The following is a 23,788-nucleotide window of genomic DNA, read 5'->3' as shown; positions in this document are numbered from 1 at the left end:
GGGCTTCTGGCCAAATTAGGTCAAGAGCCCTCTCTCTCACAGATTAAGAGTATTTAAGGGTTCAGAGGGGGAGAGCTTATCACAGACTCTCGATGTTTTTGTGTCTCTTTGTCTTGCTTATCTGGGAGGGAGAGTTTTGGGTCTGTTTCCATAGATCTTCCTGTAGCTGCAGGCATCCTCTGGAGGCTGCTTTTGCTTCTCTATCTTAGTGCACCTAAAGGGAAAGGAATGTATTTATTAGGGCCCACTGTTTTACTTGGCCCCTTCGTATGAGTGTGAAGTTTGGTGGTTACTCAAGAGACTTTCTCCACTTTCTCTATGCCTGAGCTGTCTTACCTACGTTTTACTGTCTGCTCTTTCTGGCTGCTTGTTAGAAGTGATTTCCTTGAAATGCATGAGGTTAGGAGGGAGCTGGAACTTAAAATGGTGGTGTTTGTCCAAGATGATGGTACTCATGTTCTGTCAAAAGTCTTCATTGAATTGTTTATTTTGGTAGGCAATCCCAATAGTACCACATTTTCCCTAGATAACATCTTGCAGAGATGTAACTTTCTATATTAAATGTGATAAATTTGATTTTGAACTGTAGCCCATGACAATATTATAGGGAATATAATCACAATTAGCTATTTCACTGGGCAACATGAAGAAAAAATATGTCAGATGGTTTGCTAAAGTAAATGATACGGTTAAATTATTTGTTCTTTAAACATAAAAATATTAAGCTGATGAGGATGTGAACCTGAATTATCACTTGGCATCTTATATTTGCCAGTGATCACTCTGAATCTAACACGTTGTTTCTTGTTTCTTTTTCTAAGTTTTATAGGTACATAGTAGGTGCATATATTTATGGGGTACATGAGATATTTTGATACAGGCTTGCAATGAATAATAATCACATCATGGAGAATGGGGTACCCATGCCCTTAAACATGGATCTTTTGTGTTACAAACAATCCAGTCACAGTCTTTTAGTTATTTTTGAATATTCAATGAAATTACTACTGCCCATAGTCATCGTGTTATGGTATCAAATAGTAGGTCTTACTCATCCTTTATATATATATATATAATAGATATATATAGAGTATATATATATAAAATATATATATTCTTTATATAAATATATATATTGTACTCTCTCTCTTCTTTCTGACAGCTCACTTTCTCTCACTGGTTTCCAGAGTGGATTTTATTTCCTCAAGTTTAAGAAGCAGAGTTTTCCTTCCTACACATGATCAATATGACTGCCAGGTATTTGAAAACACACAGCATTTTAAATACCTTGTCATGTTTGGGGACTTCTTTATCATAATTGTTTGGGTACTAATTGTTTTTCACAGATTACATTTTATTACTTCTCCAGCCAAAAGAGTGGCAAATTAATGGTTGGACTTCAAACTGCATGTGGAGGTCCTATTCAGCATTTATGGCAAAACACAGCTGCACTCTCAAATCAGTGGGAGAGAAATGTCATCAAAATCCAGAGTTCACAGAGATTTCAGGTATGTGTGTTCTATTCTCTAACTATGGCTTTGAAGAAAATATAGGGTACAGATCTTCAACACCAGGTGAGCTAGGCGACTGTCGCAGTGTGCCAGGGACTGAGGGGCTGAATTTCAAATGCTGCAAGTGGACATCTCAGGTAATCTGGGATGGCTAGTCCCCCTAAAAGACACTTTTACAATAAGGTTTTAAATTTTATGTATTAAAACTAAAGTTGATGTATTTTGAGATATACTGATATATGAATAAAATACAACCTTTAATTTTCTCTGAATTTCTTGAACCCCCTCCATTTTCCTCTCTACTTTTCTTACTATTCCGACTTCCTCTTTCTTTTCATTTCTTCTTCTTTCCAGACTTTTATTATGCTTTTGAGAGAAGGGAATTCTGGGTAATGAGGAAGGAGAATGTTTAATTTAAATACTAATTCCAAATGTTGTTGAAGTAGAATAATTGTCATATTCGTTTCATAGATAAATTCTAAAATGATTTAGATAATTAAAGCCAATTCAAACCTATAAAAGACAAAGTTATTTATGCAGCCTAATAAAACTTATGCATGGTATAAATAATAATCTAATGATTATTACAAGGTCTAGAAGAAGTGTTGCATATTTTAACATTTGGGAGAATCAAACAAAATTTTCCTGTTAAACGTGAGATGTTAAAGCATTTTATTCCTTAAAAAATTATTTTCCAATCCTGATCTGTGAGCCAATTTAATCCAAGTAGGTTTCTTTTATTGTGTTATTAAAATGATATAATAATTGATTTTATAAATTTGACATAAATCATTTGTTATATGGTGGATTTAGCACTTGCTTAAATAGAGGGGTTAAACTGGATTGAATTTTACCTTTGATTATTTTGAGTGGCTAAGAGGGAAAGAATGGCTAAATGAACAGGATCTTCACTATAAAAGTTGAATTATAAAAATGACATAGTTTCTTAATTGCTTGGTCAGAAATCACTGTAATTTCAAATTTTCAGGATTTGATAAACTTAATGGGGATCAAAAGAAGTCTACAAAAAAATCCCTTAACAGATGGTTAAATGACACCTTCATGACATGACTTCAGAGAAACTCTCACTGGAAACACTAACCAGAGATTGAGACTGTACTCTATTGAAGTCAAATATCAGTGTTGGGGGTGCGGTGGTTGGGAAGGCATCTTAAGCCATCAGGCACTTAAGTCTTTCTATGAACAATTCATTTATTTACTTAAGAAAGATTAATTTGGACCTCTTGGGATGTGGTAGGTACAATGAAGGGAAAGTTCTGTATACCATGTTAAGAGAAGATGATTGACAAGTGTTTGGTGGGGCTACTTTGTGTCCCTGAGCCCTCAAGACATCTGTGGCTTTCAAGGGTTGTGGTATGCAGAATGAGTAGTCCCTGAGTACCAATAATGTGTTTAATTTTCTGTGGATGCTCAAATGTTATTAACTGCTGGAGGAGTTCTTAGTTTATTTCTTACACTTCTCTTCTTAATCTCCTGTGTCTGCTTGTCTTTTCTCAACAATGACAACAAAAGCAACAAAACCAGGCCAAGATTGCTTTTATGGAGATTGAGTCACATCGAGTAGGCTCTGAAGGATGAACTTGCTGAAGTTCCATCTCTCTCCATTCTGGTAGAGATTTAATAACTGAGATGAGAATCTTATCTACCAGTCGACTCCATTATTATTTACACATCTTTTTCAGCTTTGAAACAGCTGATGGTATGGGAGTCTTAAACTACTTTTGCTAAGCTTTTTGCCTTCTTAGACCTGCCTGTCTTTCAGTCAAGGTCCCTCTGAGAAGCGTAAGAGATTACGATGTTGAGTAGAGCTGGAACTTGCTGTATCTTGTAGGTCAAAACTATAAAATAACGTCCTTGTTTTGCTCAGCTTTCTATTCTCGAGTGATACATCTTGAGTTCTGATGATTAAATATGTGCAGTAGATCAATTAAAAAAACCCGTAAAACTCCAGAATATGTAATATCCAGGGTGATTCTGCTGTAGCTGACGCAGCAAGGTTATTCACTTGAGTGCTTTAAATGTACCAGTGGCTTCAACTAAAGCAGATGCATGTGCAATATATTAATTTTATTTCCCAAAATACACTATTGCTGATGTGAAAACAGTGCATTTACCTTAAAGGCTATGCAAAAATTAGGAGACTATATGACTCTCTCGGGATTCTTCGGCCACACCAGTCTTTGGATTGCAGGTATGCTTTAGTTCTATCCTGTCAGCAAGTGAACAGATATTCATTTGCTTTTGTTTGGTGGGCCACAGAGAAGTGCTGTGCTCGTAATATAGCCTGCCACCATCTAGTATCTCATTCCTGAAAAGCTTTTGTGAGGGCCTTATTCTAGGGAATTCGGTAATCACTGTCTTCAGACAATATCTGCTTCCTCATCAACTTACAAGCCTCTGAGAATTATTTCATTTTCTGCCATTTCCTTTCCATGCCGACTTCTAATAGTTTAAAAGCCATGCATCCTTCTTTTAAAAATACCCAAATAGGAGATTTCAATCCCAGCTGGATCCCAGCTTAGCATGGGCTTTGGAGAAAGCCTCTGCAGCTGACTGTTGGCCTGGGGGCTTTGTTACCTCCATCTGTGAATGACTAGGGCTATCCTTTAATGAATTTGAAGCAGGTTACTTTCTGAGGGAATGCTTTGCATAAACAAGGATTAGTGTTTATCTACTTAGCAAAGATGGAAGCACTTCAGAGAGTTTCTGAAGATATTTATGGAATAATAATACTAAAATTTCTTGAGCACTTTCTATGTGTAAGGCACTATGTTTACTTCTTTGGGTACCTCATTGTATTGACCCTTCACAAAAATCCTCTAGGGTAGAAAGATGATTTACCACATAGTTCATTGAGAAGTACAAGCTTTGGAGAGTTATCCTACTAAGTCCCATACCAGCTTAGACTCTAGGGTAGTTTGATTTCAGATCTCACTGACCCATAATCATTTTTTAAATTATATTAAAGCATTACACTGATTTAGAATACATAGGAGGAAAAAAAAAACAACCCCTAGTCTGGTCAAATCTGTTGTGTCTGACTCATGAAATATTCCTTTGTCTGCTGTACTGGATAAAACGATTTTAGGCATTGCATGCTGCTGATTAATTGCAATCACATTTCTGAAGAAATTGCAGATATAATCGATTAATTTTACCATTGTCCTAAAATGTTCAAGGAGACAAAGAATAAAACAAACTAAACATACAGTAGAAATTTAGCCCCCAGATGAAGTGAAACCTTTTTCTGTCAGAGGCATTAGAACCAAAGGGACTCTATCTCGACAGAGGGCTGAGAAATGAGGCTGGGACTTTCTGGGCTATTTTCCTGGAAAGCTAAACATTCCTAGCTTCTAGATGTTTACAGTTAAGGGAACAAATTGGTAACATTTACTAAATAGACCTAGACTTGGGAATGTCCCAGTATCCTGATATCTTGAGAACAGAAGCATTCCTAATTTTGTTTTAAAGATAATGATGTAGATTCTTGCAAAATATAGTAATTTAGAAAATTAATTCTTTATCACAAAAGATTGTAGCAGAGTACATCTCCCCATGACCTTTTTTTTTTAATCCTATATATAAACAAGTATTGTACCTAGAGTGGACACGTTCCTCCTCTTACTTTGGGAATGCCCTGCTTTGACTATGGAGTAGCCATTCTTCTATTCCTCTACTACCTTCTTCTCCTCCCCTTTTCTTCCTCCTCTTCTTCCTTCTCCTCCTTCTTCTTCTTTTTTTTTTTTCTTTTGAGATGGAGTTTCGCTCTTGTTGCCCAGGCTAGAGTGCAATGACGCAATCTCAGTTCACTGCAACTTCTGCCTTCCTAGTTCAAGCCATTCTCTTGTCTCAGCCTCCTGAGTAGCTGGGATTACAGGCGTCCACCACCACGCCCAGCTAATTTTTTATATTTTTAGTAGAGATGGGGTTTCACCATGTTGGTCAGGCTGGCCTTGAACTGCTGACCTCAAGTGATCCACCTGCCTCAGTCTCCCAAGGTGCCGGGATTACAGGTATGAGTCACATTCAGTCATTTTAACAATAAGTCACAGAACAATCAATCATTCCTAGTCAATGTTTACGTAATGGCAGAAAATGTGCAATAGGATAGTATGAGTATGACATTTAAGGCAAGAGTGGGTAAGATTTAGAGAACCAAAGGGGAAGATGGGACACAACTGCAGATGCCAAGAACTGGAGCTCAAGATAGAGAATGGATCCAAAAGCTGGTAAATGCACAGCAGTATGAACATATAGGAACTGAACACTTGAGATGGTTGTAGGGAAGAATCCAGGTGAATATTGCTGCATTTCACTAACAGGTTCCCTGTCCTATGCCAGACATTTGAGATACAGTGATGACCCTACATTTCCTGTGTTTTTGAGAGTGTTTGCTTTGCACCTGGAATTGGCATGGTCACCCAAGTGCTTCTAGAGAGTGACATGTTTCCTATTGCAAGTTCTCTTCTATAACACTGTGAGACAGTGATGTTCCTTGCTTTGTGTTTTTGTTTTGTTTTGTTTTTCTTGTGCAGGTTGTTTTTCAAGGTCAAATGGCTTCAACTGATGAACAGGATAGAGTCATGGCTATTGATGATATATCTTTCAGTTCAGGCTGTTTGCCTGCCAATGGTAAGAACTTTTTCTCTCATTTTGATCTTTACTGTATATAAAGAATTCGGTGCAATTTAAGCATTGTAATGGATTTAATCTGCTGTTTTGTCTGATGTTTTCATGTGGGATGTTTTTCATTGTTCTAATACATTGTGTAACAGACTGGATCTATACTAGAAGGGAAGATTGGCTATTTTTCACTGACTGATGCTGTAAAAAACTGAATGGGATAATTTAGTCTCAGACTTGAAATCTTGTACCAATGTTTACAGTGGCTAAAGTTAAATCTTAACAAGAGAACTCTGTGCCTTCTAGGAGACTGGGAGAAAACTAGCCTACATAGATTTGAAATTGTCTTCTTGGACAATTGGTTTGATTATTCTGCTGAAAGATACAAAATGGAGAGTTACAATCTATTTTCTATTTTAACACATCAATAAGCCACATATATCAGATGCAAAATTTTATTTATATTGTTCCTTTGATTATATTAACTGAATGATAAACTATTTTTTATTTATACTATTCCAAAAACAAGTCAATATTAAAATTATAATTAGAATAGCATAAAATATAAAGCATAATATAATAATAAAAAATAGTCACATATATATTTCAGGTTTTTATCTTTTAAAAATTTTGTTCTATTATGGCATGATATAACAGAATAAAGATAGCTATTTTACAGATAAGGCTTCTGAGTTCTAATTTGGTACAAATATATGTTAGTTGTGGTAAATAATATTTCAAAACAAGAAAAGATGTCTTCGTCTACTTAAGAGAGACCATAGGTTCTTGATATTGTGCTTTGTTTTTAAAGAGTTTTATTTTCAGTTGACACATAATTGTACGTATTTATGGGATACTATGTGATGTTAAACACATGTATACATTGTGTAATGATTAAATCAGAGTAATTAACTTATCCATTATCTTAAAAAAATTATCTTTATAGTAAGAACATTTGAAATTCTCTCTTCTAGTGATTTTGAAATAAACAATATAATATTATTAACTGTAGTCACTCTACTGTGTAATAGAAAACCAGAATTTATTCCTCCTATCTATCCATTTCTACACACACATCACCCACACTATCCTCCCAGCCTCTGATAACCGCTATTCTATCCTGTACTTCTGTAAGATAGACTTTTGAAAATTTTGCAAACGAATAAGATAATATGGTATTTGTTTTCCTGTCTGGCTTATTTCACTTAATATTTTCTAGATTCATTCATATTGTTACAAATGATAGGCTTTTATTTTTTATGGTTAAATAAAAAAGGATTCTTTATCCATTCATCCACTGATGAACACTTACATTTCCATATCTTGGCTATTGTAAATAGTACTGCAATAAACATGGGAATGCAAAAATCTCTTTGACAGAGACTGAAATTATCTTTTTCAGTTCATTTTCTTTGGATAAATACCCAGAAGTGGGATTGCTGAATCATTTGGTAATTCTATTTTCAACTCTTTGAGGAACCTCCATACTGTTCTATATAATGATTGTACTAATTTACATTTCTACCAACAGTATATAAGGATTCCCATTTATCCACATCCAAACCAGCATTTGATAACTTTGACTTTTTGGTAATAGCCATTCTGACAAATATGAGATGATATCTCATTGTGGTTCAAATTTGCATTTCCCTGATGATTAATGATCCTGAGCATTTTTTTAATATTCCATTTACTAGGCATTTTTCTGTCTTTTTCTGATAAATGTCTATTGAGGTTTTCTGTCCTTTTAAAAATTTGATTATTTGTTTTCTTGGTGTTGAGTTGTTTTACGTTTCTTATGTATTCTAGATATTAACTCCTTCTCAGATGCATAGCTTACAAACATTGACTCCTATCCCTAGGTCATGTCTTCACTCAGTTGTCCCTTTGTTGTGCAGAAGCTTTTCGGTTTGATGTAATCTCATTTTTTTTTTTTTTAATTTTTGCTTTTGTTGCTTATCCTTTGAGTTCTTATCCAAAAAAGTCATTGCCCAGACAAATGTCGTGAAGCATTTCCCTCAAGTCTTCTAGTACTTCTATAATTTCAGGTCTTTTCTTTAATCCATTTTGCCTTGATTTTTGTATCTGGTGAGAGATACAGGCCTAGTTTCATTATTCTGCATGTGGATGCTCAATTTTCCCAGCAGAACTTATTGAAAAATTTTTCTTTACCCAATGTGTGTTTTTGGTGCCTTTGTCAATCAATTGGTTGAAAATGTATGGATTTATTTTGGTATTCTCTATTCTAATCCGTTGGTCTATGTGTCTGTTTGTATGCTAATACCATGCTGTTTTTTAAAGTATATTCTGAAGTCAGATTGCATAATGACTCAGCTTTGTACTTTTTGTTCAAGATTGCGTTATATATTCAAGATCTGTTGTGGTTCCATAAATATATTTGGATTGGTTTCTCTAGTTCTTTGAAAATGTCATTAGTATTTTAATAGAAATCTTATTTAATCTGTAAATTGCTTTGGGTGGTAAGGACATTTTAACTGTATTTGTTCTTCCAATCCACGGACATTGAATATATTTCCATTTTTTTGTGTGTGTTGGCTTCAACTTCTATGCCAATTTTGTAGTATTTTAAAAGACTCTATAAAATCACTATAGAAGTTTAAAAGCAATCATAGTGCAAGCGAGGCTTCAGAAAGCTGAATAGTCAAAGAAAAATTGTGATCCAATACAAAAACATGAGCATCTGCAATTTCTAAGGCAATTGTTCTAGACATCATTATAACCATAATGTATTTGAGGTGGTGTGGAAATGAAATTTACTAAAGAAGAAACATCAATAAATTTTAAGGCTCATATATTGTCTGAGCCTTTCACATGAATATGAAATTTACATAACATGATAAGCTTTTGGACTGGAGAGGAGGACTTTGAAATCTAAGGCTGAAGTAATCAATGAATATGGAAAGTAGACCTACATGTATGTCAAAGGACAATAAGTTGAATATCATGAGCCACGATGTTTGTACACATTCAAAGATAAATGTTTGTGTTGAAGCAACACTGGGGATTTAGATGAATTAGGCGCTGCCTTTTATGGGGCATTAAAAAACGATGTAATCTCCTGGGAAATCTGTGAAGGAAGTGGTTTTCTTACAGAGAAATCCAGGATTCAGATGAGGTCACCAGGTATGTTATTTGAAGACGAGGACACAGGTAGTTGCTTTTGTTTTTGTTTTCCAAATAAAGTAAGGATTGAGCGCATATTTACGTTTTTGGGAGGAAAACACAGCAGCATGAAGATTAATAATAGAGGAAAACCATAAAGCATTATGGGATGAGACTGGCATTTGGTTGGGGCTGCACTTTGTAAATGGCAGAAATGTGAGAGACTGTAAAATTAAGTAGCATTAAATTGCCAAACGGGACTCTCTAGTCAAGTTCAGGCACTGTCATAACAGACTAAACCTAGTTAATCATCAGAATCACATTGGGGAGTGATTGATTCTGGGCTTCACTCCAGTGATAGATGAGAATCACTGTGAATTTTAAATAAGATTCTCAGGATAGTGCCTGTGTGTGTGTGTGTGTGTGTGTGTGTGTGTGTGTAGCCAGTAGAGCCAGGCTTAAGGACAGGACTAGCATTTGTGAACCACAAGGTCTGGTATTACACTGATTATTGTACTTGGGGCAGAAACCCAGCTAACTAGAATGAGTAGTTTTAGTCTCATGCAGTACTGGTGGTGGTGGTTGGGGTAGGGTTGGTGATGGAGGAGCATCGGAGACATGCAGTCCAGCATCTTCTGGACATTGTCATCAGAAAATCCAATTTCCGTGGAGGGTAGGCATAGGGCTTCTTGCATTTGGATGCAAGAAAACAGGCAAGTTTGCTTAAATTACTTGCAGAAATGGAGGAGATAATTATGGCAAAGTTTCATCAGCCCCAATACTGTTAAAGTCAAGGACCAAGGACTTACTTTGTATTTGCTTTACTGCCTTATGCTTGTGACTTTACGGCTATAAGACGACTGATGAAGGCCTGTACATCTCAAATTTGGGGCAGGAAGAAGACAGAAATAAGAAGGGGCAATGTTTTTGGCCACATCATTGGCTTAACTATTTTATCTGGATAACTTTAGTTGCTAGGAAGGCTAGCAAAACTGAATATTTAGCTTTTAGCTCTTGGAATAGAGGTAAGCAAGGGGAATAGATTTATGAGTAGAGTGAGCAAACATATTTGCTGCAGAAACTGAAAATCCGCATGTTTAGAAGTAAATTCCAATTTTCTTTCAAGATCTGTTCCCTCTCATTCATTCCGTGCTTGAGCCAGTGGCAGTTGTTTTGTCTCACTCAAAAAGCTAAGAGTCATTATTACATATTCTTCTCTTTTTTTCACCCTTATATCAATATGGTTAAAAAATATTGAGAGAATCTCCTACTTCATTTCTTAAATTTTCTTCTCTTATTTATTACTATTATTATTAAACTCTGACTTTGTTCAAGCCCACGTTATTTTTTTCCATGGGATATTTTTTCTTCCAATTTTAAAGTATTCTACGCAACAATCGACTTCCAACATATGATACTTCCATAAGGCCAGGTCTCCACTTCTCATAAATCCATCAGTAAGTCTTATTGCCTCCAGGACAGAATTCAAATATCTTATCATGACATTAGCTCATCACGATACGGCTCCTATTCAGTAGTCCAATGTCCTCCTTCACAATTCCCCCAAGAATTCCATACTCTGGCCAAAACAAATTACTTGTGGGTTCAGCAACACAGTGTCTTCTAATTCTTGGGTATTATGCGAACCTCTTTTCCTCTGTCTGACAGCCTCATTCCATTACTTTTCTTTTATTTCTTTTTCTTCTTCTCATTTTTCTTCTCCCTGTCCTTTCCCCCTTCTCTTTCTCTTTTCTCCCCCTTGCTCTCCTGCCTGTCCTCCCTGCTACATTTCTCCTCCCTCCTTCCTCCCCCTCCCATGGCCTCTTCCTTTCCTTTCCTTTTTCTTCCGTCTTTTCCCTTCTCCCTTCTTTCTTCCTTCCTTTTCTTTCTTTCTTTCTTTTTTTGGTATGCCCTTCCACCACTTATACTCCCAGGCTGAGTTGAGGTTTCTTGTGTGGGGAGCTTTCCCTTATAGACAATCCTTCCACACTGCCACTACCACCCCCTACACACACACACACACACACACACACACACACACGCACACACACACACACACACACACACACACACACATGTGTACATATTGATTTATCTCTATGGCTAAATTCCAAGTGCCTTGATGCATAGTTCCTACCCTGTCTAATTCATGACCAAATGATTGACAAAGAACATGTGCAGTTATTCAAATACCAAATATTTGTGATTTGGGATCATGACTTCATCCTTCTGAGATACGTGTGCTCCATTCCATGAAAAAGCAGATTTAAGTAAAATATCATGGGAAGGTGTTTTTAACAGTGCTTACATTTATGCCCAGTATATTATATTATTTCTAGGTTTTTATTTTAGTCTGAAAAATAATGTTAGGTCCTCAAGCTATATTATGTGGCTTTATTGAAGAAGAAGTAATCTGGGCCAAGCATTTGCCGTATTTTATTAGACATATGGGTGCTTTTGTTATATTATAGCAGAAATATTGTATTTAGAAATGAGTGGACTTTAAAAAACGGAATGAGTGGACTTAAGTTCTAACATAGCTACCTTTTGATAAGTCTTCTTGGTTTATAGAAATGATTGTTTAGGAGGCTGAGATGGGTGGATTACTTGAGGTCAGAAGTTTGAGATCAGCCTGACCAACATGATGAAAAACCATCTCTACTAAAAATACAAAAATTAGCTGTGTGTAGTGGCCCACGCCTGCAATCCCAGCTACTCTGGAGGTTGAGGCAGGCAAATCGCTTGGACCATGGAGGCGGAGGTTGCAGTGAGCCAAGATTGCATGCCACTGCACTCCAGCCTGGGTGATAAAGCAAGACTCTATCCTGGGGGGTGGAAAATATATATATATATATATACATACATACATACATACATGTAATATATTATTAAAAAACTTATATATAAGAACTTGTTTAATCACTGATTCTTGAACAACACTGATTCTTAAATAACACGGATTCTTATAGAAACAGCTGATTATAAATATAAAGATTTCATGTGGTGGCTCATAATCAGAATATTGTGAATATTCTGTGGATATTTTTCGGATTGATTTTTCAGGACTTGGCCTTACTCTCATTTGTAAAGGCCTCACATACACTAGCCATCCCTTTATTAGAATCTGAATGATGCATATATATTATCCAGTAAAATAACTAAGAACCTTTTTAATTTTAGTAGGTTCCAGTTTTCTTTTAAAAAGACAGTAACTGTTCCTTGAAATCACTTCTAATTAAAGAAAATTGGCAAATTGTCTAAAACCTCTGGAGTAAAAAGTGGATGTCAGTTATAACTTTTACTTCAAAGGCCTTGAGACATGGGCTTCATTTTCTACCCTCTAAGAGAGTTTGGACAATTTCATTTAACCTGTTTGTGCAAGATAAGATTTGAAGGATGACAGCCCTAGACATGTGACTTCGATGGTATAGAGACCTTGAAATGGTTGGCAAAGCTTCATTCTACTAATCGTGTATCATTGATGGAGGATTTGAAAACCCCTAAAATAATTTTCTACAGCCAGATTGTGGTACAACATAAGTATAAGAGAAAGAGCTGGGCATGGTGGCTCACGCCTGTAATCCCAGCACTTTGGGAGGCCGAGGCAGGTGGATCACCTGAGGTCAGAAGTTCAAGACCACCCTAGCCAACTTGGTGACTCCCCATTTCTACTAAAAATACAGAAATTAGCCAGGCGTGGTGACATGCACCTGTAATCCCAGCTACTTGGGAGGCTGAACCTGGGAGGTGGAAGTTGCAGTGAGCTGAGATTGCATTACTGTACTCCAGCCTGGGCAACAGAGTGAGACTCTGTCTTAAAAAAAAAAAAAAGAGAAAGAAAAGAAAAAGAAAGAGAAAGAGTGAGAGGAGAGAAATGAGGGAAGAAGGGAGAATTAATATGAATATAAATAACTGACATCTTTAAATAGCTTTGAGCTCTGGGATTAATGCACTACAATAAAAAGAGCTGTCCGGGAGACTCACTGATTGACAGTTTATGCATACCATGCCAAAATACATACTCATACACCAATCTTTTTATGGTTATAAATTCCAGTTTTCAGGCCAAAGGCAGTAAAAGTGGTAGACAGTGTCAAAAGAAATTTAATACATTTGACAGAATCTCCGTTTTTAATTCCATGCAATTTGTACTCAACTGTTTTGCTATTTTTGTTTATATTACTTCTGGGTGCTTTTTTTTTTGTCTTGTAAAAATACTGACAAATTAGAGATAATATACAACATTTAATTGAACTATGACCAATATTTAGTTATGTAGCTCTAGGGACAGAAGATTTGTAGCTATTATATGAATCTACAAAAATTACAGTTTTAATTGTTTCATGGTAATCATGATTGTGCAATCTTAGCTTCATTTATCGCCAACATTCCGTTAATTGCATATGCAGTTTTATTTTCAGTGGATCTTACGTTCAAGAGGATTTGCATATTCATCATTTGTAAACTCCCATTATGAGAAACCAGATTGTGAATGCATTCATAAATCATTTTCATAACCAATTGCTTCAGTTTTATCACAAATAGAAGTGAAAATGAAGTAGATAGAGTCTACAATGTTTCAAAAAATTTCATCAGGTTGTTACTAGGTAATTTATTCATTTATCAAACAAGTATACGTTGAATACCTGTTATGCCAATAATTTTTTTACATAATGGTGGGAGAGCAGTGAAAAACAAATAGTAATCATTGCATTTACCAAGCTTACTATTTAGTTAGGGAGAAAAAAGATACTCAGCAAATAAATAAAAAATATAGTTTAGGTCAAGTGGTGATATTTGTTATGGAGAACAGTAAAGCAAAAAACTGTGATAAGAAGTGCCAGAAATGAGGATGAGATCATGATGTTTTAAATGGTCAGTATGGTCACATTAAAATATATAATCTCAGAAAAATAGCCAAACAATAGAGGAAACAAGCCATGTGAATATTAGGTATGTTGATAAAAAGAGTCAAACTCTATAAAATATAAAAGAGATTTATTCTGAGCCAAATGTGAGTGAACAATGGCTCATGACACAGCCCTCAGGAGATCCTGAGAACAGGTGCCCAAGATGATTGGGCTGCATATTTGTTTTATACAATTTAAGGAGCCGTGAAACATCAATCAATGCATACAAGATGTACATTGGTTGAGTTTAGGAAAGCAGAACAGTGGAAGAGGGGGCTTCCAGGTCAGGTGGATTCAAACATTTTGTGATTGACCATTGGTTGAGTTATTATCTAAAGACCTGGAATCAACAGAAAGGAATGTCTAGGTTACAATAAGAGGTGGTGGAGACCAAACTTTTATCATGCAGATGAAGCCTCCAGGTAGCAAGCTTCAGAGAGGATAGACCATAGATATTTCTTATCAGACTTAGTTTGTTCTACCACTAATTGCAAAACGAAGGGTATAATGAGGCATTTCTGGCTTTGCTTTCTCATCACGGCCTGAACTAGTTTTTCAGGTTAACTCTGGAATACCCATGGATGAGAGGAGGGGTTCATTCAGATAGTTGGGGGCTTAGAATTTTATTTTTTGTTTACAGATTGAGCTATGAATGTAAAGGCCTCAAGGATACAGTAAGCTTGGTTTATATGAGGAAGATCATAGTAAGGCGTTGACGTTTACTTTATATAGGATGAAAACCCATGGAAGGTTTTGAGCAGTGGAGACATTATCTGACTCACATATCTAAGATTATAGTGGAGCCAGGACAACCACAGGTAGACAAAATAAGAAGTTATTACGACAATTGAGAAAGAGATGATGTTCCCTGAGCCAGAGTTGATAGTAGTAGTGGAGGTCATAAGATGTAGTTAGATTCTGGATGCGTTTTATAGATAATGCAGAAATTGGCTGATGGGTTGCATATTTGGAGAGAGAGAGAGAGAGAGAGAGAGAGAGAGAGAGATGAGTCATGGAAGACTCCAAATTTCTCACCTGAACTAGAAGGATGGGGTTTCATTAGCTGGGATAAGATAGGCTGTGGGAAGATAAAGTTTAGGCTGAGAAACATCAGAAGTTTGTTGAGATCGTAACCGCCCAAGTGGTTCATCTTGCCCACTGTCTAGACAGAACCGGTTCATCAAGACAGGGGAACTGCAATAGAAGAAGAGTAATTCAGACAGAGCTGGCTGCACAAGAGACTGGAGTTATATTATTACTCAAATCAGTCTCCCTGAACATTCAGGGAGCAGAGTTTTTAAGGATAACTTGGTGGGTCAGGGGAAGCCAGTGAGCCAGGTGTGCTGATTGGTCAGAGATGAAATTACGGGAAGTTGAAGCTGTCTTCTTGCACTGAGTCAGTTCCTGGTTGGGGGCCACAAGATCTGATGAGCCAGTTTATTGATCTGGGTGGTACTAGTTGAACCATCAAGCAGGGTCTGCAAAATATGTCAAGCACTGTTCTTAGGAGCAGTTTGGGGAGGGTCAGAATCTTGTAGCCTCCAGCTGCATGAGTCCTAAACCATAATTTCTAATCTTGTGGCTAATGTTAGTCCTACAAAGGCAATGTAGTCCCCAGGGAAGAAGGGGATCTGCTTTGGCAAAAAGCTGTTACCATCTTTGTTTAAACTATAAACTAAGTTCCCTCCAAAGTTAGTGCAGCCTACACCCAGGAATGAGCAAGGACAGCTTGGAAGTTAGAAGCAAGATGGAGTTGATTAAGTCAGATCTCTTTCACTGTCTCAGTCATACTTTTGCAAAGGTGGTTTTGAGATTTAGACCTATTTCTGTGACCCAAGGGAAGAGGCTTAAGTTAGTAGCAAGATACTTCTGGAGTGTAGAGTTGGAGTATTGGAAAATTTTCAGCCTTAGGTACAATTTTATGAATCATCAGCATATAGGAAATGGTTTAACAGCATGTGACTGATATTAACAAGGTGTGGGTATGTAGAGAGGAAGAGATGGAAGGACTGAGCTTTGAGGCAGTTGAGCAGATGAGGGAAAAACCACAAGAGAGATTGAGAAAAAAAAAGCTGGTAACATAATCAGAAAAACCAGAAGAGAGTTTTATGCAAAAGCCTGGTGAAGACAATATTTCAAGAAAAAGGGAGTAATTAGCTCTGTTCAATATTACTGGTATGTCAAGTGTGTCGATGAGAAAAAATTGAATATGAGATTTAGCAGTATAGATGTCCATCTTGATATATGCAGTTTCAGGGGAGTGGTAAAAGTGATCAACCAACCAACAAACAAGGAATAAAATACTGATTCATGCTACAACATGGATGAACCTCAAACACATTATGCTGAGTGAAAGAAGCCAAGCACAAAAGGCTACAACCTGCATGGTTCCATTTATGTGAAATAGCCAGAGTCGGCAAATCCTTAGAGATAGAAAGCAGATATAGTGGCTGTCAGGGCAGGAGGGAGAAGAGAGAATGGTGAAGTGACTGGTGGGTACAGGTGATGATTATAGCGGTATCTTGTTCTATGCATTGGAATTAGGTAGTTTGATGATTGCGCAGCATTGCAAATTTAATAAAAGCCACTGAATTGTACACTTTTTTTTTTTTGAGACAGAGTTTCACTCTTGTCATCCAGGCTAGAGTGCAGTGGCACGATCTCAGCTCACTGCAATGTCTGCCACCCAAGTTCAAGCAATTCTTCTGCCTCAGCCTCCTGAGTAAATGGGACTACAGGCATGTGCCATCACACCCGGCTAGTTTTTGTATTTCTGGTAGAGACAGAGCTTTACCATGTTGGCTAGGCTGGTCTTGAACTCCTGACCTCAGGTAATCCACCCACCTTTGCCTTCTAAAGTGTTGAGACATTTGGGATTACAGGCTGAGTCACTGCACCTGGCCTTTTTTTTTTTTTTTTTTTTTTGAGGTGGAGTCTTGCTGTGTTGCCCAGGCTGGAGCGCAGTGGTGCAGTCATGGCTCACTGCAACCTTTGCCTCCCAGGTTCAAGCCATTCTCTTGCCTCAGCCTCCTGAGTAGCTGGGATTACAGGCGCACACCACCGTGCCTGACTAATTTTTGTATTTTTTTTAGAGATGGGGTTTCACCATGTTGGTCAAACTGGTCTCAAACTCCTGAACTCAAGTGATCCATCTGCTTCAGCCTCCCAAAGTGCTGGGATTACAGACGTGAGCCACTATGCTTGGCTTACTTTTACACTTTAAAATAGATAAAATGGAAATGGTAAATGATATTTTTTGTGAATTTTATCTCAATTAAAAAAAACTGTTATTGACATAGGTTCAGGAGAAAATAGGAGGGGAAAGAACTGGTGTTGGAGTCAGTGTAAAAATAGGCAGAACTTTGGAAGTTAGTTGGAGAAGGTTGTCAGGTCTGGAGAATATTTTTCTAAGGTGGTTTAAGTTTTGGCCTTTTAGGTCCACATGGAAATGATCGTGTAGAGAAAGAGAAAATGTTGTAAATGAGAGGAGAGGAAATTGGCAGCATGATTCCTTAAATAGCCAAGCAGAGATGAAATTTCTGTCTAAATGGAAGGTGTTATCCAGAGAAGGACGTAGAGAGCTTACCAGGTTCTACAGGGAGCAAAGCATGTGGATGGCTGGTCAGTGACACTGATGATGGGACTTGTAAAGTTCTCTTTTGATTTTCTCATGTTCACAGTGAAATGTGAAGCAAGGTGATAAGCTGAGAATGATGATAGGGAATGAAGAGCTGGAAGTTATAAAAGAGAGAATAGAAAGGTTTGAATAGTTGTCTAGGAATGCAGAAAAGGAAAGAATGAGGGTCACCATGATGCCATGGAGTGAGTGTCATGAATATGAAGCCATATCAGTCTACATTTCTTCCCTCCATTCAGCTGCACAGATACAGGCTAGTGTAGGTAGAGGGATGTATTTTCTAGAGTTTTTGCCATGAGAGTATAGAGAAGTATGAGCAGGGCCAGGGAGTGATTGCTTGTCTAACATCTGTAATAAAGGAAATGAAGACACGATAGGTGAGGGAAATAATTGAAAAGAATTTAGGACCCTGGGCTTGCAGAGCCTGGTGCATTTGAAATATTATTAGAAATATAAAAAGAAATGAGCTGGAAAGATAGAGATGATGGTTAGGGAGTGGACCACTTGAAATTAAGACAAGGAAACATTATCATCATTAGTAATGATAATACTTCTTTTGAGGGGTGGTGGCAGATGTCGTTTTTCATCAAAGTTCTCCTTCAAGATCATCATCAAGAAGAAATCAAGAAACTCAGAAGCAAATGAAAGTGAATATCGAAATGACAAAGAATGACAGTGAGCTCAGAGTTAAAATCTTCAGAGGTAGAGGGACAGGGCACCCTTAGAGCTCACCTACAGTGTCTGTAGGTGACTGTAACAAGCTGAACATTGAGGGGTGCCATTTGACGTCATGAGAGTCAAAGCTTGGATATTTAGGAAGGTCAGAGGGAGAATTGTGTGCAGGTGGCATGGGGCAGGAAGGACTCCTAGTCTACCTTCAAGTTTTGTATTGGGAGGTCATGGGGAAGAGAAAACAAACAAAAAAAAGCCCTTTTTTTTTTTTTTTTTTTGAGATGGAGTGTTACTCTTGCGCCCAGGCTGGAGTGCAGTGACATGATCTCAGCTCACTGCAACCTCTGACTCCTGGGTTCAAGCGATTCTCCTGCCTCAGCTTCACTTGTAGGTGGAATTATGAGTGCACACACCACCATGCCTGGCTAATTTTTGTATTTTTCAGTAGAGAAGGGGTTTCGCCATATTGGCCAGGCTGTTCTCAAGTTTTGACCTCAAGTGATCCACCTGCCTTGGGCTACCAAAGGCTGGCCCATGCCTGGGAAGACAGGTGTGAGCCACTGTGACCAGCCAACAGGCACAATTTGAGAAAGCTCCAGAGAAAGCAGTTCCAGGGCAGATCCACCTTCCAGGTTTAAGGGGACACCATATCTTAAATTTGACACATATACAACTGTCCTAATAGTAGACTCTGAGTTCCAACATTAGGGGAGATTTTTAGTCCTGTGAAGGTTTGCCTTTGGGGCTTGCCAGTCACTATGGAGATATGAATAAAATATGGAAGCATTGGCATGGTTGTTTTATTCTGTTTTTCTCTGTCTCTTTGTGAGTGTGTGTGCATGTGTGTGTGTGCGTGTGTGTGTGTGTGTGTGTGTGTGAGAGAGAGAGAGAGAGAGAGAGAGAGAGAGTTAGGTTTACCTAAAGTGTGATGATACCATAGAGAGAAGTTGGTTACAGAGTGCTTTGTAGAATGAATATTAACATTTTAAAAAATACTTGAATCTTTCCAGTTGCACCTGCATTTCACTTCTTGCCAATCTTTAAATTTAACAGATGGAATTTTACCATGTCAAGAAGCATTGAATGCTGAGCAGGAACTATGCCATCCAGATACAGACCTCTGCAGATTTGATGCTACATATGAAGGATTGAGATGTAAGTGTTAAATTGAGTTACTCACTTTTCTGGTGTGTATGCAATATATGAGACTCGGAGACCACTTGCGGGAATATGTACATGCCAACCTTTGTTGACGTTAGTGTCCCAGTTTTAGCTGGAGTGTCATTGGGAGGCTGTGTTGGTATACTAAATTCATCAATTTAACACAATGTCATTTTGTAAACAACAATTAAAGCCATCTTGGAATTATATGCAATCTTTCTTGTATAAAATTTCAGTGTGATTATGAATAGTAAATAATTTAAACTAACTTGATCCCGTAAAGTAGATAAGGTAAAATATGAAGCCATTTAAAAAATTGTTGACTGGGCATGGTGGCTCATACCAGTAATCCCAACACTTTGGGAGGTTGGGATGAGAGGTTTGCTTGAGGCCAAGGACTCAAAATTAGCCTGGGTAATATAGCAAGATGCCATCTCTGCAAAAAATAAAAAAATAAAAAGGCTGGGCATGGTGGCCTGTACCTGTGGTCCTAGCTACTTGGGAGGCTGAGGCTGGAAGATTACTTGAGCCCAGGAGTTTGTGGCTACAATGGGCTATAATTGCACCACTGCATTAAGCCTGGGTGACAGAGTGAGACCCTGTCTCTCTCTCTCTCTCTTTCTCTCTCTCTCTCTCTCTCTCTTTTATTATACTTTAAGTTCTGGGTACATGTGCAGATCGTCCAGGTTTGTTACATAGGTATACACGTGACATGGTGGTTTGCTGCATCCATTTCCCCATCATCTACATTAGGTGTTTTTCCTAATGTTATCTCTTCCCAATCCCTGACCCCCAGCTATCCCTCCCCTTGCTCCTCAGCCCCTGAAAGGCCCCTGTGTATGATGTTCCCCTCCCTGTGTCCATATGTTCTCATCGTTCAACTCCCACTTATGAGTGAGAACATGCAGTGTTTGGTTTTCTGTTCTTGTGTCAGTTTGCTGAGAATGATGATTTCCAGCTTCATCCATGTCCCTGTAAAAGATATGAACTCATCCTTCTTTATGGCTGCATAGTATTCCATGGTGTTTATGTGCCACATTTTCTTTATCCAGCCTGTCATTGATGGGCATTTGGGTTGGTTCCAAGTCTTTGCTATTGTGAACAGTACTGTAATAAACAGACATGTGCATGTGTCATTATGATTGAATGTTTTATAATCCTTTGGGTATATTCCAGTAATCGGATTGCTGGATTAAATGGTATTTCTATTTCTAGATCCTTGAGAAATCGCCACACTGTCTTCCACAATGGTTGAACTGATTTACATTCCTACCAACAATGTAAAAGCATTCCTATTTCTCCACATCCTCTCCAGCATCTGTTTCCTTACCCATGTTGAACACTGATGTGAAAATCTTCAATAAAATACTGGCAAACCGAATCCAACAGTACATCAAAAAGCTTATCCATCATGATCAAGAAGGTTTCATCCCTGGGATGCAAGGCTAGTTCAACATACACAAATTTATAAATGTAATCCATCACATAAACAGAACGAAAGATAAAAACCACATGATTATCTCAATAGATGCAGAGAAGGCCTATGACAAAATCCAACAGGCTTTGATGCTAAAAATTCTCAATAAACTAAATATCGATGGAATGTATCTTAAAATAATAAAAGCTATTTATGACAAACCCACAGCCAATATCATACTGAATAGGCAAAAACTGAAAGCATTCCATTTGAAAACTGGCACAAGACAAGGGTACCCTCTCTCACCACTCCTATTCAACATAGTATTGGAAGTTCTGGCTACAGCCATCAGACAAGAGAAGGAAATAAAGGGTATTCAAATAGGAAGAGAGGATGTCAAATTGTCCCTGTTTTCAGATGACATAATTGCATATTTAGAAAACCCCATTGTCTTAACCCAAAGTCTCCTTAAGCTGTTAAGCAACTTCAGCAAAGTCTCAGGATACAAAATCACTGTACAACAATTGCAAGCATTCCTATACACCAATAATAGACAAACAGAGAGCCAAATCATGAGTGAACTCCCATTTACAATTGCTACAAAGAGAATAAAATACCTAGGAATACAACTTACAAGGCATGTGAAGGACCTCTTCAAGGAGAACTACAAACCACTGCTCAAGGAAATAAGAGAGGACACAAACAGATGGAAAAATGTTCCATGCTTATGGTTAGGAAGAGTCAATACCTTGAAAATGGCCATACTGCCCAAAGTAATTTATAGATTCAATGCTATCCCCTTCAAGCTACTATTGACTTTCTTTACAGAACTGGAAAAAACCACCTTAAACTTCATATGGAACTAAAAGAGAGTCCATGTAGCCAAGACAATCCTAAGCAAAACAAAACAAAACAAAACAAAAACAAAGCTGCAGACATTAGTCTACCTGAGTTCAAACTATACTACAAGGCTACAGTAATCAAAACAGCATGGTACTGGTACCAAAACAGAGATATAGACCAATGGAACAGAACAGAGGCCTCATAAGTAACACCACACATCTACAACCATCTGATCTTTGACATACTTGACAAAAACAAGCAATGGAGAAGGGATTCCCTATTTATTTATTTTTGTTTATTTATTTATTTTTTTTTTTTGAGATGGAGTTTTGCTCTTGTTACCCAGGCTGGAGTGCAATGGTGTGATCTCGGCTCACCGCAGCCTCTGCCTCCTGGGTTCAGGCAATTCTCCTGCCTCAGCCTCCTGAGTAGCTGGGATTACAGGCATGCGCCACCATGCACAGCTAATTTTTTGTATTTTTAGTAGAGACGGGGTTTCACCATGTTGACCAGGATGGTCTCGATCCCTTGACCTCATGATCCACCTGCCTCGGCCTCCCAAAGTGCTGGGATTACAGGTGTGAGTCAACGCGCCTGGCCAGGGATTCCCTATTTAATAAATAGTGTTGGGAAAACTGGCTAGCCATATGTAGAAAACTGAAACTGGATCCCTTCCTTACACCTTATACAAAATTAACTCAAGATGGATTAAAGATTTAAACATAAGACCTAACACCATAAAAACCCTGGAAGAAAACCTAGGCAATACCTTTCAGGACATAGGCATAGGCAAGGACTTTATGACTAAAACACCGAAAGCATTGGCAGCAAAAGCCAAATAGACAAATGGGATCTAATTAAACTTCAGAGCTCTGGCACAGCAAAAGAAACTATCATTAGACCAAACTGGCAACAAACAGAATGGGAAAAACTTTTGGCAATCTACGCATCTGACGAAGAGCTAATGTCTAGAATCTACAAAGAACTTAAACAAGTTTGCAAGAAAAAAACAGACAACTCCATCAAAAAGTGGGCAAAGGATATGAACAGACGCTTCTCAAGACATTTATGCAGCCAACAAACACATGATAAAAAGCTCATCATCAATGGTCATTAGAGTAATGCAAATCAAAGCCACATTGAGATACCACCTCATGCCAGTTATAATGACGATCATTAAAAAATCAGAAGACTGTGTCTTAAAAAAATTAAAACATATTATGACTGAAGCAGTGACACATACAAGAAAAACTAGGAATCTCCTTTTTTATGGCAATGGTTTTCACTTGAGAGGATATTGTACATGTGGATCAACTGAACTTTTTTTGCAAAATAGAATTTCTGGTACTACTCTCTAAGGCTTTTTGAATCCCAACTTCCATATATGAATAAGTGTGTGCTAGTGTGTATGTGTGTTTAAACCTTGTGGTTGATTACAACACATAACCTGGTTAAGCAGCCACTCTAGCAGACTAATAGATTACCAAGATCTTTTTCTCCCCCGTTTAGTGTGTCAGGCCTGTGGGTTTGAATTTGACATGTGTGAGTGGACGTCAGAAGCATCTGCTGCCCACATTTCCTGGATGCGCACAAAAGCAAGAGAGGTCCCTGCATTAGAATCCACACCTCAGCAGGATCAAAGAGGTGATGATGAAGGTATAAAAGAAATAATATCTTTTATGAATTACTTTTAGAATTCTGCCTTATGGTTGCTAGTTATGAGACATTACATAGGGTGTCTTGGTGAACATACTGAGTGTGTTTTATTGAAAATATATCCTGCCGTAGGAGCTGAAGGTGAAAAGAACAATTATGTTTCCAACAGTGTAAAAGAAAAATTGTACTAGGTTAACTTTAAGTTTTATTATTT

The 23,788-nt window shown here is 37.6% G+C and overlaps 1 protein-coding gene across 1 annotated transcript in view; it reads left to right on the top strand.

The window, feature by feature from the left end:
• The window catches only part of MALRD1 (MAM and LDL receptor class A domain containing 1), a 576,163-nt gene that overhangs the window by 40,293 nt on the left and 512,082 nt on the right, over positions 1–23,788 (top strand). Inside the window, exons 4-8 of the mRNA XM_032244079.1 lie at positions 1,163–1,257; positions 1,347–1,508; positions 6,068–6,164; positions 19,551–19,652; positions 23,428–23,574. Coding sequence (XP_032099970.1) covers positions 1,163–1,257; positions 1,347–1,508; positions 6,068–6,164; positions 19,551–19,652; positions 23,428–23,574 — 603 coding nt within the window. The remainder of the gene's footprint in view (positions 1–1,162; positions 1,258–1,346; positions 1,509–6,067; positions 6,165–19,550; positions 19,653–23,427; positions 23,575–23,788) is intronic.

This window comes from Sapajus apella, unplaced genomic scaffold, assembly GCF_009761245.1.
Source record: "Sapajus apella isolate SASKATOON/1434 unplaced genomic scaffold, GSC_monkey_1.0 scaffold53, whole genome shotgun sequence".
NCBI lineage: Eukaryota > Metazoa > Chordata > Mammalia > Primates > Cebidae > Sapajus > Sapajus apella.
This window is presented reverse-complemented; position numbering and strand designations above follow the sequence as displayed.